The 18,453-nt window shown below is 41.4% G+C and overlaps 1 protein-coding gene across 1 annotated transcript in view; it reads right to left on the reverse strand.

The window, feature by feature from the left end:
* LOC136884290 (ras-related and estrogen-regulated growth inhibitor) overlaps positions 1-18,453 on the reverse strand; it is a 400,921-nt gene that overhangs the window by 71,203 nt on the left and 311,265 nt on the right. The window contains exon 3 of the mRNA XM_067156363.2: positions 3,153-3,209. Within this exon, the coding sequence (XP_067012464.1) occupies positions 3,153-3,209 (57 nt within the window). The remainder of the gene's footprint in view (positions 1-3,152; positions 3,210-18,453) is intronic.

Genomic DNA, 18,453 nt, shown 5'->3' on the forward strand with positions numbered 1-18,453 from the left:
GCAGTCTACTTGTTAACAGATAACCACAGCATGAATCGGACGGTGTTGGTAGTGTAAAACCCTACGTTACAAACCCAGCTAATCCCTCTAAATCACTATTTCTTCTGTGCAACAGTATACAGATTGCTCCAACTGTCACACTTATAATTTTTGTTATACTCCAAGATCCAGCCAAACATTTCCGCAGGCAAAGCACGGATTATTGTAAAATAAACTTGCATCTAAATCACTCGACACTTTGAAGCACATAGACACTGATGGAATAACACAATATCAATTATATTCTATCTAAATTAATATTTTTCTAGGAACAAGAATAGTTTGGAAGTAGAGAAATGGCTTCCCTAACCTCAGACTTATTCTCAAAATGATGTATGCACGCTACAGTTTTGTCATGGACTTCAAAATAATCACGATGTATATTCCTAATCCATTTCTACCTTAATGTTCTATTCCGTAGGAAACTTAAGAATAGTTGTGTGAGAGGCATTGCCATAGACTGAAACCTGGTCCACCTAGTGCACTCATGTTCTTGAATGGGAAAAAACACGATAAAAACAAGCATATTCTCACATTACTGCGTATAATTACAGATCGTATGTGTCCACTGACTCATATAAATACACTCGTACACCTATATTCTACAAAGAAACTAACATTTATCGTCAACTTTTATAAAATTACACAGACTACATACGATAACAACAAACCACAACAACCCCAGATTTCCAACAATTCCGGCTACTCTATTCGCCATCTTTGAACGATCGAGAGTAGCATTAAGGTCTGAGGATTGGAGTCGGTCTTGCACATACAATGGAACAAGAAATATCTTAATTGGAACTTGCGCACAGTAAGCCATCTAGTGACGAAAGGAAGCAACACCTACTATAGACCGACGCTAGAGCATTCTTAAATTCAAACCTTCGTTATTAGAGAAGTCTTGCTCGTGAACAGACGAGGTATCTTCTGACGACGCGGAGCAAAATTCTCTGCTAAACGGGAAGAATTTTGCCGTATTTTCTGACACGGTAAAAGCCCAAAAGCTTATTTTCATGTCTGCAATTACGGGCCGTAAAAACATCGATCTGAAGATCAGATTTGTGTTTTGGGATTTTTATCGAATTATCAATTATTCTGTCCGTTAGGCTTGCTGGTCAGTCCGAACAAAATGGCCATCAAATGTAATAATTATCCTTTTGCAGACACTGTCTGAAAAGTTTTCTTAAAAAAAAAGTTCTTTATTGTCCGTTTTCCTTCATTCATTTTAATTTTTCTTTGGACCAATACTTTTACTTAGTACTTTCCTTTCCTTCTTTTCTGATTCATCAATTCCTCCCTTTGTTTTATTACTTTTAAGACGAAGCATTCAGTGGCATACAGGCACTTCAGTTTTATGAAGGTACTGTAGGCTAATGATGAAGTTTCGCTTTTATTGACCTTGATATTTTATTGTAAATATCTTAGTTAATTGGTGAGCTAGTTCCATTCTTTATCAAGACCATTAGGCTGAACTATTTTTCGAACTACTGGAACTTGTGTACTTCCTTAATTTTTCTTATTTCGAGCATCTGTGTTGTTTATCATACCGTCTTGTCAAAAACAACTTGTAGCCCTTCGTTTTCTGCTTTTCTCTTTCAAAATGTTGATTTGTTCCGTTACAGTACCTATATTGTCTGTCAGATATATATATATTTTTTATTTGCTAAGTTAGTGGTTTAACGCCACACTAACACATTGAAGGTTTTAAGCTACGCAAGGACAGAAAAGGGAAGAAAGCAGCCGTGGCCTTAATTATGGTACAGCTCCAGCGTTTACCTGGTATGAAAATGGGAAACCACGGAAAACCATATTCAGGGCTGGGATTTTAACCCACCATCTCCCTAATGCATTATTATCATTATTATTATTATGTCAATCTTTGTCCCGTTTCTCTACGGGGTCCGGTGTGAATTGGGATGAAATGCGTAGTTAATTTTTAAGACCGGGTGCCCTTCCTGACGTCAACCTCACCAGAGTAGTTAATGAGATGAAATATCTTACGTGATATATGACAGTATGAAGGAAGAGGGTGAAACCCGGTGCTGGCACATACTCTACTCCTGTCGAATAGCACCAGGGGGTCTGCTAAAGGCTTTACGTCGCCGTCTGACGGACGAATCACTATCAACAGCGTCATATGCCCTCACTCCAGATGAGCACTGCGGAGAGATTTGGAATTTAATCCAGGCTTTTGGCACGCAATCGAGTGATTAGACATTGTATACCACCACCGCTCTTATCCTGTGTGGTTGTCTAACCTGAGACATACAGACTTTCAGGACGTGCAATAACCCTTAAAACACTCCAACTACACTTTATATCACATTTGGGACACCTTCCCGACTTTTAACCCGATATATTGTAACAGTGGTGGTGGTGATGGGGATTTTTGTGCTAAGGAAAAGTACTGTATAGCTAGACAACTGTCCCCTAGATTGAAATACTGGTAAGTATGTTTAGTCATCAGCCCAAAGACTGGCTGGATCCTCAACAGCTCCGCCATCAGCTGCCATAGATGGCCTAAGCATCACTGAAGAGGCTTACTAGGGAAATGAGGAGTGAGGTAGTTTCAGGTTGCTTTCCTCACCGACCCAGAAGTCGCTATTACATATCAGTCTGCCAAGCCCACTAAAATGCCTGCACAACCGACCCTATGAGCAAAAGTTTCTCACCATTTATAGCAGGGACTGGCTGTATAAGGAATGGCATTACTAGCATCACTCATATCTCAGTCACTTTCATATTGTCAAAGCCAAGTATAAGACAGAGACAGATCAATGAAAGTAACAAAATTACTGTAGCCTATACCAGAAGACATAGTGCTCTGTAAACACTAGGTCCCGCTAGCAAAGGTATCGCTATGTAATTGGGAAATACTCATAGATCATGTTTATGTGATTAATGTTTGCTACATCCCAACATCAACAAGCACCATTATAACGACCTCCTAGGCATCATACAGGAATTACAAGATATTCACCAATTTCGCCATATAATGTTTCGCTGCATTGTAGATTGTTATGTAGGAATCACAGTATATCAGTTGTTAGTCGAAGAGAATCCTCAGCTTAGTTTACTGTTATGTTTAAGTAAACACAAGATTCGCATACCTGCTTGATGGTCGTACTCTCCAATGTAACGCCGGGTCAAGAAACGGACGGTTAAAGCTGCAACAGAAAGAGAAAATTTACAGTTAATGAATAAACTGGTCTATTGATTCATATTTGCAAACACAATTTAGAAGTTCTTTGTAACACTAGCTGTGTTTAATCATTAATGGCATTTTTGAAGTGACCGGGTTGAGTGGCTCAGACGTTCTGACCCCATCTTGGAAGGTTCGATCCTGGCTCAGTCCGTTGGTATTTGAAGGTGCTCACATACGTCAGTCTCGCGTCGATAGATTTCCTGGCACGCAAAAGAACTGCGGTACGAAATTCCGGCACCTCGGCGTTTCCAAAAACCGTAGAAAGAGTTAATGGAAAGTAAAAACATTATTATTATTATTATTATTATTATTATTATTATTATTATTATTATTATTATTATTATTATTATTATTATTGAAGTGACAGAAGTCAGATACACATTATCAAACATGTTTGCATCACCTTTGAAATACAATAGTTTATGATCATGACACTCAGCACAAAATGGAACTGATTCATTAAATAGGCTACATTTACATTAATACGTATTCACTAGTCCGCCTCTGTGGTGTAGTGGTTAGCGTGATTAGCTGCCACCCCCGGAGGTCCGGGTTCGATTCCCGGCTCTGCCACGAAATTTGAAAAGTGGTTCGAGGGCTGGAACGGGGTCCACTCAGCCTCGGGAGGTCAACTGAGTAGAGGTGGGTTCGATTCCCACCTCAGCCATCCTCGAAGTGGTTTTCCGTGGTTTCCCACTTCACCTCCAGGCGAATGCCGGGATGGTACCTAACTTAAGGCCACGGCCGCTTCCTTCCCTCATCCTTGCCTATCCCTTCCAATCTTCCCATCCCCCTACAAGGCCCCTGTTCACCATAGCAGGTGAGGCCGCCTGGGCGAGGTACTGGTCATATTCCCCAGTTGTATCCACCGACCAAGAGTCTGATGCTCCAGGACACTGCCCTTGTGGCGGTAGAGGTGGGATCCCTCGCTGAGTCCGAGGGAAAAGCCGAACCTGGAGGGTAAACAGATGATGATGATGATGATGATGATTCCTGTTCAACACACCCACAGCAAAAACATTCCTGAATAAGATCAAATCATTAGTTTCTCAGAGATTTTCACATCAGTCTTGACAACATTAATATTGGATAGCAAGTCCAACTTCCTCATATACAGAACATCCTTGAATCAGTCTTGGCATACCGTCCACAGAGCCAATATCCCATTTGACTTACTCATGACTGGAGATCCTACGTAAGCCTACAGTTCAATAATGATAATGTTATTAAGTACTTTTACGGTTTCCGAAGATGCCGAGGTGCCGGAATTTAGTCCCGCAGGAGTTCTTTTTACGTGCCAGTAAATCTACCGGCACGAGGCTGACGTATTTGAGCACCTTGAAATACCACCGGACTGAGCCAGGTTCGAACCTGCCAAGGTGGGGTCAGAAGGCCAGCGCCTGTCTGAACCACTCAACCCACCTAACGATAATGTTAACTAAATCATGAACACGGGAGTTATAACCTGTTAAGATGAAGTCTCTGGAAGACACTATTAGCTGGAGAATGCGTTCCAGTACTTAAGCTCGTCATACACCCGGCGATTTGGTTGACCACCGACGGCAATGTGGTCGACGGACGTTCAGATTGTCGGTCGAAAGGGGGTTTCTTGTCCCAGCGCTCAAGTAGGCAATCTCTGCGGCAATCTTTACTTCCTCAGTTGTGACTTACTGTTTATAGCGACAATATGGTTGACGGAGAGGAGGTAGCTGCCGCCATTCCGGTGGACTGACAAACATTTCTGTAATTAAATTCTGGGACCTTATTTCGAGTACTGAGAGACCAGACATCATTTGAGAGTGATACTGTTTATAGCGACAATATGGTTGACGGAGAGGAGGTAGCTGCCGCCATTCCGGTGGACTGACAAACATTTCTGTAATTAAATTCTGGGACCTTATTTCGAGTACTGAGAGACCAGACATCATTTGAGAGTGATGAGCACCTTACACCTATTCCTATAAAATGTAGCAGAAGTAATAGCAAGAAGAGCAACCATATTATTTTCCGTAATTACTTGTATGTCCGCCCCTGTGGTGTAGTGGTTAGCGTGATTAGCTGCCACCCCCGGAGGTCCGGGTTCGATTCCCGGCTCTGCCACGAAATTTGAAAAGTGGTACGAGGGCTGGAACGGGGTCCACTCAGCCTCGGGAGGTTAACTGAGTAGAGGTGGGTTCGATTCCCACCTCAGCCATCCTGGAAGTGGTTTTCCGTGGTTTCCCACTTCTCCTCCAGGCAAATGCCGGGATGGTACCTCACTTAAGGCCACGGCCGCTTCCTTCCCTCTTCCTTGTCTATCCCTTCCAATCTTCCCATCCCTCCACAAGGCCCCTGTTCAGCATAGCAGGTGAGGCCGCCTGGGCGAGGTACTGGTCATTCTCCCCAGTTGTATCCCAGACCCACATCTGAAACTCCAGGACACTGTCCTTGAGGCGGTAGAGGTGGGATCCCTTGCCGAGTCCGAGGGAAAAGCCAACCCTGGAGGGTAAACAGATTAAGATAAGATCAGAATCACTTGTATAATACAATCAATAAATGCTGCGTTTTCCACATTCATGATAAAGGACTATACAACGAAAAACCAAAGTTTTCTCCGACACTGCAACATTCATTAAGGGGCTGCCTGGCCGAGGCGGTAAAGGCGTGCTCGGTTCGCACGGAAGGACGTGGGTTCGAATCCCCGTAAGGAAGTCGTAAAATTTAAGAAACGAGATTTCCACTTCCGGAGGTGCATATGGCCCTGTGGTTCACTCGGCCTACACCAAAAATGAGTACCAGGTTAATTCCTGGGGGCAAAGGCGGCCGGGCGTAGAGCTAACCACTCTACCCCATCACGTGTCGAGGTTAACAATGGTGGAACCCTTTACCTTCCACTCCTCTAAGGGCCTTCATGGCCTGTACGGAGGTGACTTTGCTTTTTGCTTTGCACCATACATTGTCTCTGAACACTATAATTTTCAGTCCTACTGTCGAGTTTGAGTTGTGCTTATGAGTATACTGGATGGACTGATGAATCTTGGATTCTTCTCTACTCAAATTGAATAGTTCATTTTCCAGGTGAAATATTCCAAAAGACTAAGGACAGGACTCCCAAAAGATTGGTTTGCAATAACTCGAATCATTTGTAGCTCTTTGTATAAATGTACGAACACTCATACTTCTGCAAACACAGGGAGGGTTGTCTGTGAACAACATTCCGGGCCGCCACATTTCAGAAAGACACATTAATCTGGAGGGAAATGAGACATGGCGACAGAAATAAACTGTTCCCACTTTCTACGACATTGTGCGCATCTTGGCAAGAGCTCTTCACCACGTAGTTTCATGTTATCCTATGACCTGCTTTCTTCATCAAGGACTGTGATTGTTAATTCTCTGTTCTTTGTGGAGGAGCATATTCTTGGCATGTCTGAAGAGGCAAGCGAGGAACGTTATCTACACGGTTATGGGATGGGTAAGATGGCTCGTAGTGGTACCGACTTCTCACACAACCATCCTATTAAATATAAAATTTATATTAAATTTTTTACGACTATGATCACCCAGTAATGAGAAAAGTTGTTTCACACAATTTACAAGAAACTTTTTCACAAGTATCAGATGAAACTGAAACTTGGTATACAGATCAACAAGAGAGCCTCCGTGGCTCAGGCGGCAGCGCACCTGCCTCTCACTGCTGGTTTCGTGCTTCAAATCCCGGTCACTCCATGTCAGATTTGTGCTGGACAAAGTGAAAGTTCAACAGGATTTTCTTTGGGTACTCCGGCTTTCCTTGCCATCTTTCATTCAAGCAACACTATCCAATATTATTTCACTTCATTTCATCTGTCAGTCATTAATGATTGCCCCAGAGGATAGCAACGGGCTACAGCAGGCGGCACAATTCCTATCCTAGCCGCTAGATGGGGCTTCATTCATTCCATTCCTGATCCGGTCGAATGACTGTAAACAGGCTGTGGATTTTATACGGATCAGCAATAAGTTCCTTTAAGTCGTATTAAAGTTAGGTAACGATCAGATCAATACTTTTACAGTTATGAAGTGGAAATGAAAAGAAAAAAAATACAGGCACTTTTTTGTTCAACCTGCATTACAATTTTAACTGGGCAAGATAAAATTCTCTACTCCGCATTAATAAAATAAGCTAAATTTTGGTGTAGCTTGTTTCTATGTGGGACAAAGGATAAGCATTTTATTAACGTATTAATTCGGCTGCCTATACAATTTTCCACGACACAATCTATCGCCGAGACATTTATTTCACAGTTCTGTACTCCCTGAACATACATAAGCAGATAGGGTTCCCATATTTCAACGTCCCTCTATGAATCAGAGGTCCATTATCGGCCTGCGGATAACAAGATTGTGGGTTAAAACCCGCCAGAGCTAGTCGGAATTTTGAAGGGTGGAAACATGTCCAATCGGCAAAGTGCCGTATGATGTCAGCATGGAAAATATCACTAGTGACACATTTAGTGTTTATGGTACCCGACAAAATTAAAATTCAGCCACAGATCACACAACAGAGATACGTTTCCCTGGCATATGGCAGAGTAAAATGGAACGTCGGAATTGATACACAGGCAGCGTAAGTAGTGACAAAATGCATGCACATACTAGTGAGGCTATATTATTATTATTATTATTATTATTATTATTATTATTATTATTATTATTATTATTATTATAGAGCGAGTTGGCCGCGAGGTTAGGGGAGCGCAGCTACGAGTTTGCATTCGGGAGATAGTGTGTTCGAACCCCACTGTCGTCATCCTTGAAGATGGTTTTGCGTAGTTTCCCATTTCACATCAGGCAAATGCTGGGACTTACCTTAATTAAGGCCACGGCCTCTTCCTTCCCACTCCTAGCCCTTTCCTATCCCATAGTAGCCATAAGACCTATCTGTGTCGGTATGACGTAAAGCAACTTGTAAAAAAATATTATTATAGTTTTACAAAAATTACAAAAAAATATAAAAATATAATTATTATTTTACAATCAGCTTCTGGTAGAAACTTTTTTTTTTGCCATTTGCTTAACGTCGCACCGACGGGATAGGAAAGGCCTAGGAATTGGAAGGAAGCGGCCGTGTCCTTAATTAGGGTACAGCCCCAGCATTTGCCTGGTGTGAAAATTGAAAACCACGGAAAACCATCTTCATGGCTGCCGACAGTGGGGTTCGAACCCACTATCTCCCGGATGCGACCTCACAGCTGCACGCTTCTAACCACACGGCCAACTCGCCCGGTTTGGTAGAAACTAGTTCATAATGAAGTATGTTATATATGAACTCATTGAAGGAAGCTGTGCACTTGGTTTAGCTTCCAGGATGTGAAATGTGGTGGAGGATAGATTACCTAGGAGAATAATAGACTACTCGGCTATGGAGAGTAAAAGAAGCAGAAAGTGAGTTAGAGGTTTATAGTTATGGGCAGTCCGACTCGTTGGCTGGACGGTCAGCGTACTGGCCTTCGGTTCAGAGGGTCCCGGGTTGGATTCCCGGCCGGGTCGGGGATTTTAACCTTAATTGGTTAATCCCAATGACACGGGGGCTGGGTGTATGTGTTGTCTTCATCATCATTTCATCCTTATCACGACGCGCAGGTCGCCTGGCGAGCCGAACCCATCCTGGGATATCCCGGCACTAAAAGCCATACGACATTTCAGTTATGGCAGGAGGTGATTTAAAAAAGAAAGGTGAAATACCAGAGATACATAGAGTACATATACAAGATGAAGCTTCATGGAGTATGCTGCGAGTGAAGTGCGAGAGTTACAAGGAAAGCTCAACAAATGGCAGGATGCGTTAGAAATGGGCTTACGAAGATGAAGAGGTGACTTGAAGACAATTGTCCGTTCAGCTGGCCTATATCACTCTGACTGCTGGGCTACAAAGGAAACGGACGAATAGACGCGGAGGTTAAGACGGGGCCATGGAATAACCAGGGTCGATAAAATTCGAAATGACACCATCGGAAAATCTCTCAGAGTAACACCAGTATCATTGTCAGCGAGACTGAAAGAACACCGATTGGATGGTTTGCTCACCTTCGATGACGACCAGAGGAAAATGTGGCTCATATAGTGGAGAGGCCTGTGGATGGCCAACCAGCCCTAGGATAGCCCGAAACAAGATGGAGCAACAGTAATGCTAATAGCGTCCGGGATAGATGTTACTGGAGGAGGGTAACCAGAAAAGCCGACCTTACTTTGAGAAAAGGTGAAGAAGAAAAAGCGGGAGCAGAAGAAACGTTAGTCAAGGAGATACTAGTTTCCAATAATAATCGTAGGACAAAGGAGGAGAGGACCTACTCTTCGTAGATTGATGGTACCGCAAAAGGAAAGCCTTGAAAGTTATAGAAAAGAAGGGCTCCCTGGGCCTCGCTAACCTTATACCATCGAGATCGAAAGAGAACAAGAGTTGACCAAGAGAGGTCAAATAATATAGATGAAAGTAAGGAGTATGGAGTAAGTAACCTTAGCTATAAACCCGGTGTTCCCTACTTCGGGTTCCACGTTGATAGTCCCTAAGAGGAGATGCAAATTAGACCGTGTTGTTAATAATTTCAAGTTAAGGGGAGTAGAAACAAGTGAGGATGCAGTGCTACTTGGAAACACAATCTTATAAAAGGCGCTTAATCCATTCATAGAGGTTTGCAAATGTCAGAGGAAATACAGACTATATTTTTATTTATTTAATTGACCTTTGTTGTAACAACGTTTGGTCATTCTCGATGTACAACGAACTCTCTATCTATCTATCTATCTATCTATCTATCTATCTATCTATCTATCTATCTATCTATCTATCTATCAATGTTTTCATTTCCCACAATGAAGGGGTGGGGCGGGTCACCTAGAGGGTTACGCCCTCTCTTTGGCCAAGAGTTGCGGGCGGGCTAGGGAGGAGTGATGGAGGAAGGAGGTGAGTAAAGGATGCGAAGAAGGAGGAGATGAGAGGGGGTTTCGCCTCTTAGCTAACGAGTAACTTTATTTTATTTCGTTACCATTTACAGAAGCTTTTGGTTGCTTTTATTGTTTTTGTTTTTTTTGTTTCCGTCTTTGTTTTTCTGCTCTGGAGAATGAGCGTTGTTACCGAAAATTACTTATATTCTGATCTGGGGAAAAATAAAGTAAAAATAAAAAATACGTGACTGGATATCAAATAATTGAATACCGTAATACAAAGTAGGATTCAATAGATGATCCATCTGGAACTGGAGGAGCGATGGGAGTTTGCCGATGGTGTGGTGCTGGAGCTTTCTTCCCTCATCACTGTTCTGTTTGCTGACTGGATGTTGCAGTGTTCACTGAAGAAAAGAGTTAGAGGTGGGGGAAGAATGAGGGGCAGGTTTCAGACAAGAGTTTCCAATGGGGTGAAATGGAAGTATTTAGGCCTGAATATGAAGTTTGAAAGTTGACATTGAGGGTTTGGTTTGCGGCAGCTTGTAGGTGTGTTAGGACGAGAGGACGGTGGTATGGGTGAATATTGTAGAGGGCTATGGTGACGAATCGAATTAAATCCTCGACGGTAGGAGATGGGAAAATAGAGCGGCTGGGACTAGTAGGTGAATCAACTGTGCGGATAGGTGCGACGAGTTCGGGGTATTCAGGAAGAGGGGCGGGACGAGCTTTACATCTGCGGGCGTAGGTCGGGTGTGCTTCTCTACAGGAATTGCAGATAGGAGGTTGCGCAGTGTTAGGGCACTTATAGGTTGGATGTTCTTGTGAACAATGTGCGCACTTATAGGGCTCGTAGCTCGACACTTGTTGGTCGTGTGTGAGTTGTATATCAGACATCTTTCGCAGCGAGTAAGTTGCGGTGGCGGTGCACGTGAAGATTCAACATTGTAGTGACGTCGGTAGATGGACAACACCTGCGGTGGTAGGCTGTAGAATTATCAGTCACCATGTAAGGTCGACCTGTTGCATTCCCGTGTCGGTAGGCTTTACGAGCTGGAATACCATCGGAGTTTAATTCTGTGACTATTTCCTCCTCGGTGATAGTTGGATCTATACCACAAACTGCACAGCTGAAAAAGCTATGTCTGGGTGGCGGAGGTCGTGTTTTGAGCGCTGGTTGTGACAGAAGCTTGAAGGTAGTAGTGGAACCAAGCTGACCTGCACCAATTGACAGAGTGAGTTTTTGGGTGGCGAGGTCTCCATTCAATTTGATGATAACGCCGTTGGTGGTTGGCTGTATTTCTGCAATCTCTTCACGGCGCATATTAAACTTAAGGAGGGTGAAATGGATATTGCGTGGGGAGCGGATTTGCTGAGTTGGATTTTCAAGGAGATAGACCAGTAGGTGGGGTCTGAAGAGAGCGTGAATTGTCGAGAGGACGGCGGGCTCCTGAAACTGAAAGTGAGTCGCTGGTGGGAGGAAGAGGAGGTTCAGATGCAGTTTCCGTAGGGATGCTTGGAGATTGATCCAGATTGGTCTGACGAGTATCTGTCTGTCTGACCGCCAAGCATCGGGTTTGGTTGTACATCTGCTGGAGGAGTGATTGGGACGGACCTTTTATAGTGAGGGTTGTTGGTGTCCCACGTTGGAAATAGAACTTGTGGCAGAAATCTCTCCTGGTAGTTGGGATCAGCGAAGGAGGACATGATGGCAGCATGGTAGGCTACGGTGGCGGAGTCGATGGCGGCTGACGCAACAGACGCCATTGATGTAGTGGTGGTACAGGTCTCGCTGGTGGTGGTGACAGCGTAATGATACATGACGATCCAGTTCGCTGCTCTGTAATATACGGTGGAAAAGGTAGAAACGTAGACTGTCCTCTCGGCGAGCTTGGAGCAGAAAATAGGGTTCCCTGAAGTAGTAATACCAGTCCTGAGGTGAAACCTCAATTCGAGCACCACTCAGTCCACCTGTCTATACACTTATTAAGTGACTATAAATCGACGTGTTAGATTTTGGTGTACGGATGTCGACGGACGTGAAGGCTGATATAGTGGTATAAACTGTCGTTAGAGTCACTGCAGTCGACGAAGGATGCGACGAACACTCACAGCACACATACAAAAATATGAATTGTCAGCGCAAAGTACATATAAGAAATAAAAATCAAATCGTCCACATTGTTCAAGTACATAGAACCACACTGAATCTCTCTTACGGAAGGAGACGGGGAGAACAAACAAAACACTAGCAACAATGCGATGAGCACAAGTCAAATTCTTATATCCGCGGTTATCAAAAATTGTTTTCACCTTGCAACACCAATGCCGCGCTGGTTGGGAACGGCACTTTTAGATAGCATAGTTCAGGTAGAAAGCGGCGTCGAGAAGCATCATAAAGGCCACACTTACACAAAATGTGGTTGAGATCTGCATTCTCCGCATGCTGACATCGACAGCGCGGTGAATCCAAAACTCCTATGCGATGTAGATGTGAAGCGAATGATACACGATTTAGTCTCATTCGGATTAAATTTATAATACCATGGCTTAGGAGGAATGTTGGGTTGTACGAGAGCATAAGCTCTATCTTTAAATACAGACTATAACGAAAGTATAGGTGTGTACATGTATATTCATGTATGTATGAATGATAGTAGGTAAGTTTGTCTTTGCCATTAATATACTGTATATAGAAATTGGCGTCCAGCTGCAATATTCTTTTTACAGTTCACATTTGAAAGAAAATCTGAGTTTTAAAGAACTACAATTATGACACCAATTAATATGTCGTATGTCAGCTTACAGTAGCAAGGTGCATGCGCTGTCAACTGAAGTCACGTAGCTTGATTCTAGAACAGATGCTATCATCAGTAACAACATGACCTACACTCCGCAAATTAGCCAGTAATTTGGCAGGCATGTAGCGTGAATTCAAAAGCCTTGGCAAAACATTTCAAAAGCGTGTCACATCCAGGAACTATTCTAACACTGCGAACGAGGACAACTTAAATACCTTCGGAAGTCATGCATGCATGTTTGATGACGTTTCTATGTCTGGAGTCGCGAAAGAGTCTCTACCCCGCCTTGAGCGTTACGACGATTCTCAACAACTGTAGTTAGTGGAAGCTTTTCCAAGAGCGTCGCAATGTATAGTGCATTCTGATTTATTTTACAGTGTCGTATTCCTTTCCTTTACGTTCATTTATTTCGAGGCCACCTGAGACGAGGTTCATTATAGCACAATACACATTTCTTTAAATAGAAGCAGAATATTTACAGTATTTTATTTTTCAAAAAGTTGCCCAACAAAATCTCTCTCTCTGTTCTTTATACCTTTGAAAGAGTGTGGTGACATGTCAGCAATGATTAATGATTTCTCGCCATGCTCTCCGATCCTAAGCCCGCTGTGAAGACTCGTAGATGGATTTCCCAACAGGTATCCTCATCTGGTCAATCCATCTCGCAGGTGTTCGTCCTTAAGTCCGTTTCCTGGCAACTTTCCTTCCAACTACCAGCTTCTTCATAGGTTCCGTTCTTCTTGAAATGTGACCGCAGTATCTCAGAAAGGCTCGATTGTTCTTCTTTATAAGTTTTTCATACAATCCAAGCTCCTCGAGAATTGTAGGTCCGATGTTCCGTCCAAGGTATTCAGAGACGTCGACGTAGATCCACATTTCAAACACTTCTATCTTCATCTTGCCAGCTACCTTAACGGTTCATGCCTCAGCGGCTTACAAGGCAATGGAAAATATCAGAACATTGACACGCTTATTTTCTTTCCAATTCGTTTTACGTCCCTCCGACACAGACAGGTTTTACGATGACGATGGGATAGGGATGGAAAAGAAGTGACTCTGGCATTAATTGAGGTACAGCCCCAGCATTTCCCTGATGTGAAAATGGGAAACCACCGATCGATTTGACCGTGCAGTTTGGGTCACATAGCTGTGAGCTTGCACTCGGGAGATGGTGGGTTCGAATCCTACCATCGGCAGCCTTTCAGATGGTTTTCCGTGGTTTCCCATTTTCACACCAGGCAAATGCTGGTTTGTACCTTCATTAAGGGCCACGACCACTGCAATCCTATTCCTATCATTTTACCATCCTTGCGTCGCCGAAAACCTTCGATGTATTAGTGCGACGAATGCAAGCTGCGTAGCCAACTTGTTTGGTTTTAAGTTTTGTGCTTTTACTGATAGTCCTATCATGTCATATCTTTACCTGTGCGGGTTATAGCGAGGCCTCTCCTCATGTTTGAGCTGCTCTCATTATTTGAGATTGAGGCTCCCTGGTAGGAGAATGTACTATCTCGAATCCAGCTACCGGTACTTTCTTCATATGGGATAGATTATTATTCTTCATTGTGTGCTCTACTTTCAATAGACTTTTGCGAATACCTGATAAAACACTCTGGACTCATTTAAAACACGAGAGTACGAACTTCTGGGGGCCAGTATCAGTAGCCCAGGTAATACATAGTATATACGTGCTCTACATTAGCCATTATTTTAGTAGCTGTCATGAAATCAGTGTGTTATGTCAAATCAAGGCCATTTAAGAAATCCAACAAGTAGTGGAAAAATAATCATCGTCTAATTTGAAAGGTGGTTTATCAGTGTTAAGCTCACTACATCTGTAACATTTCATGATGATCGTTCCTTAACACTCTAAATTTCAATTTAATATTTCGACAGAGAGGCAGAGTTTTCTTTGGAACTTAGCCTATCACTTTTTTTTTTGCTGTTTGCTTTACGACGCACCGACACAGATATGTCTTACGGCGACGATGGGATAGGAAAGGCCTAGGAATTGGAAAGAAGCGGCTGTGGCCTTAATTAAGGTACAGCCTGGTGTGAAAATAACCACGGAAAACCATCTTCAGGGCTGCCGACAGTGGGGCTCGAACCCACTATCTCCCGATTACTGGATACTGGCTGCACTTAAGCGACTGCAGCTATCGAGCTCAGTCCTATCACATTTAGGGAGTGGGGCATTTCTAAACTTAGCCTATTGTCAATAAGAAGTAAAGGGGACATTAACCAGAAAATATCGAAAACAATCTGTTTTTAATGTAATTTTATTTCTGCACCTCTGTGTGAAATTTCAGACCAAATAATCTTAATTTCTCATGTTGTCTTGAGCATTTGAATCTGTACGTTGGTAACCTCAGCGCATCGACGGAAGTGTACAGATTCTGCATGTTATTTGTAGGGGGCGTTAATCGAAACAATTGGGAAGACATATTTTTCTGCTTTTCATGTAATTTTATTTAGAAGGATCTATTGCACCCCTGTGTGAAATTTCAGGCTAAATTAATTTTTTCATGTTGTTTTGAGCATTTGAACACTTCGATGCATCGACCGTGTCAGTGTGCTTATTGTGTAGATTATTATTTTGTATTACACATTTTCTCACAAGTTAGTTTTCCTCAAATACAATATATATTTTCTCTGGAACCATTTTCTCTATTAACTTGACATTTTTCCTGAACGGATGTATGTCCTTTCAAACAATCTGAATCATTTAGCATGTCAAGGAGAAGTTTACTTTTTCTATAAATTGTTTTTTGTCAGACTTTGATGAATATTTTAAATTTTAATTCAAAAATATTAATCATTAAACATTTAGGTACCTAATTCAAAAAGTAATTGATTCAAATTTACAAAAGAACAAATATAGAAGCCCAGGACACTGTGTTTGTCGGTTCGCTAGAAAAAATGCATTGTTTTCAGTGAAGTGATAAATTAACAGTTATTAGCAACATATGATGTAAAAAAACACTGTTTATGCACACCATTTGCAAGACAATTTTTTGCTTAAGTTCTGTCACAAAGTCTGGTTAGATTGACTGGTAACTTACTTTATGATCTTTTTTCTGATTGATATCTGGTTAACGCCCCCTTAAATTTATCCATCAGCGTGATTATTTCTAACCATACGCTATTTACAGCTGTAATGTATAATTAGAAATTATGCACCAAATAAACGGCTGTTAATTAGGAAATACAGCCTCAAATTTTTATGTAAATATTCTTCCATCCATTACTTTGCCTATACACACTATATGATCTTGTTGTCCATCACAGTTATTTAGAGAACACAGTAACTTTATATGAAACTTCTATTCATGTGATTTAAAGTTGGGGAGTATGAGAAGAGAACACCCTTTGTCATCATGCATTAGCTGTTTCTAAATACTGCGAACAAAGAGGCTAGTAGGTCATGGTAAGACAGAGTGAACTAGTTGTAGCCATGAAGTGGGACGGAGTAAACCAACATCATGTTCTTTTCGACAGAAAATATTTAAATAGCAGGAACAGTGCAATAACGGCCAGTCCGATTACTTAATAATCCACTTCGCTTCATGTTTTATTGCTGTCATCGAGAATATTTTAACTGAGATCTTCTAATAATTATGTGAAGGGTTTTGGCTCTCGTGTCGGCCTACTATGATAATAATAATAATAATAATAATAATAATAATAATAATAATAATAATAATAATAATAATAATAATAATAATAATAATAATAATAATAAAGGGGATAAACAAAAGGTTGATAACTATAGAGGCATCTCTCTTCTGCAAATTGCATACAAGGTATTCTCAAAAATATTGCTGAATAGAGTAGAAACATCACTTGACAAGCAACTGGGTGAGTATCAAGCTGGATTTCGAAAAGGTAGATCTTGTACAGGACAAATATTTAACTTAAAATCCATAATTTGCCATAGGATATTGAATTCAAAATACATTGTTGTGACTTTTGTTGATTTTAAAAAGGCCCTTGATTCGGTTGATAGAGAAACCATAGATAGAACAATTCGTGAATTTGGAGTGAAAACTAAATTGGCAAACCTAATACGTGAAACCCTTATTGACACAATTTCAAAGATGAGATTTATGGGTGAAATATCCAAACCTATTAAGATAAATACAGGGGTACGGCAAGGTGACGGTCTGTCACCCCTTCTATTCAACTGTGTTCTAGAGAAAATTGTAAGAATTTGGAACGTAAAGCTTAAAAAGCATAACATTTTGCCGGTAACTTTGGGGAGATAAAACAAAGGCATTGAAATAAATTGCCTAGCATTTGCAAACGATTTCGCCATATTGTCAGAAAACCTAACAAGTGCAACAACACAAATCAATCTCTTGGAAGAAATAGCCATCAAGACAGGTTTGAGAATCTCCGTAGAAAAACCAAAATTTATTACAAACATCAAGAATGCTCCAAACTTTTTGGCAACAGATATTGGTCCAGTGGAAAGAGTAACGAAATTCAAATATCTGAGAGAGACAATTCAAGAAAATGGTTTAGACAAATCTACACAAAATGGAAAGAGCATATGGTATCACAAAGATTTTTTATAACAAAAAGTGTCTATCTAAACATCTTAAAATAAGGCACTACACTACGGTGGTGAAACCGGAATGCTTATATGCAAGTGAATGCCTGGTACTAAACTATAGATTAGATAAACTTGAGGTACTAGAAAGGAGAATCATGAGAAAAATCTTAGGCCCTGTGAAAACAACAGAAGTATGGAAATTAAGTTCTAATGATGAAATATACAGGAACATAGAAAACATAACAGAAACCATAAGAAAAAGGAAATTGCAATTTTTCGGACATATTTACAGAATGGATGATTCCAGATTAACAAAAAGAATTTTCAATTACCTTTGGGACAAAAAGGCAACAACTAGTTGGATTCAAGAAGTAAAGAAAGATTTAGAAAGAAATAACATAAGAGAAGAAGAAACTATGGACGGAGAAATTTTTAGAAAGAGGGTAGTAAGTATGGAAGGATTCCAAGGAATATTGAACAAGAAGCCTGGTGCGAAGTGGTCCGAGGACAGAAGGAAAGAGCATAGTGAAAGGATGAAAGAATATTGGAAGGAGCGGAAGAGAAAACAACAAAGTATGAAGAACTGAATTGAAATTGGTACGTGGTCCTTAGCAGGCCTCATCGGAAAGAAGAAGAAGAATAAAAAAAGAAGCCTTCTTGTCACGCATTAAAAAAATAGAAATGGCCTACCAACAAAAGACATCTACAATAAGAGATCGATATCCTTAAACTGCCTCATGCCCGCTTTATCAGCCATATGGTACTGCCTAATAGTCCTACTTTTAAAACCTTCCTTTCTATCACAATTTATATTAATATCTACACATGGTAAAATATATAAGGAGCAGTAAGCTGAAATCAAAGGAACACGAACGAAATTACAGGAAGCACATGGTAAACAAACTACAGTCGAACATCCGTAGAATTTTCAGATCGATTTGAATACG

The sequence above is a fragment of the Anabrus simplex genome, chromosome 1 (assembly GCF_040414725.1).
Source record: "Anabrus simplex isolate iqAnaSimp1 chromosome 1, ASM4041472v1, whole genome shotgun sequence".
NCBI classification, from domain to species: domain Eukaryota; kingdom Metazoa; phylum Arthropoda; class Insecta; order Orthoptera; family Tettigoniidae; genus Anabrus; species Anabrus simplex.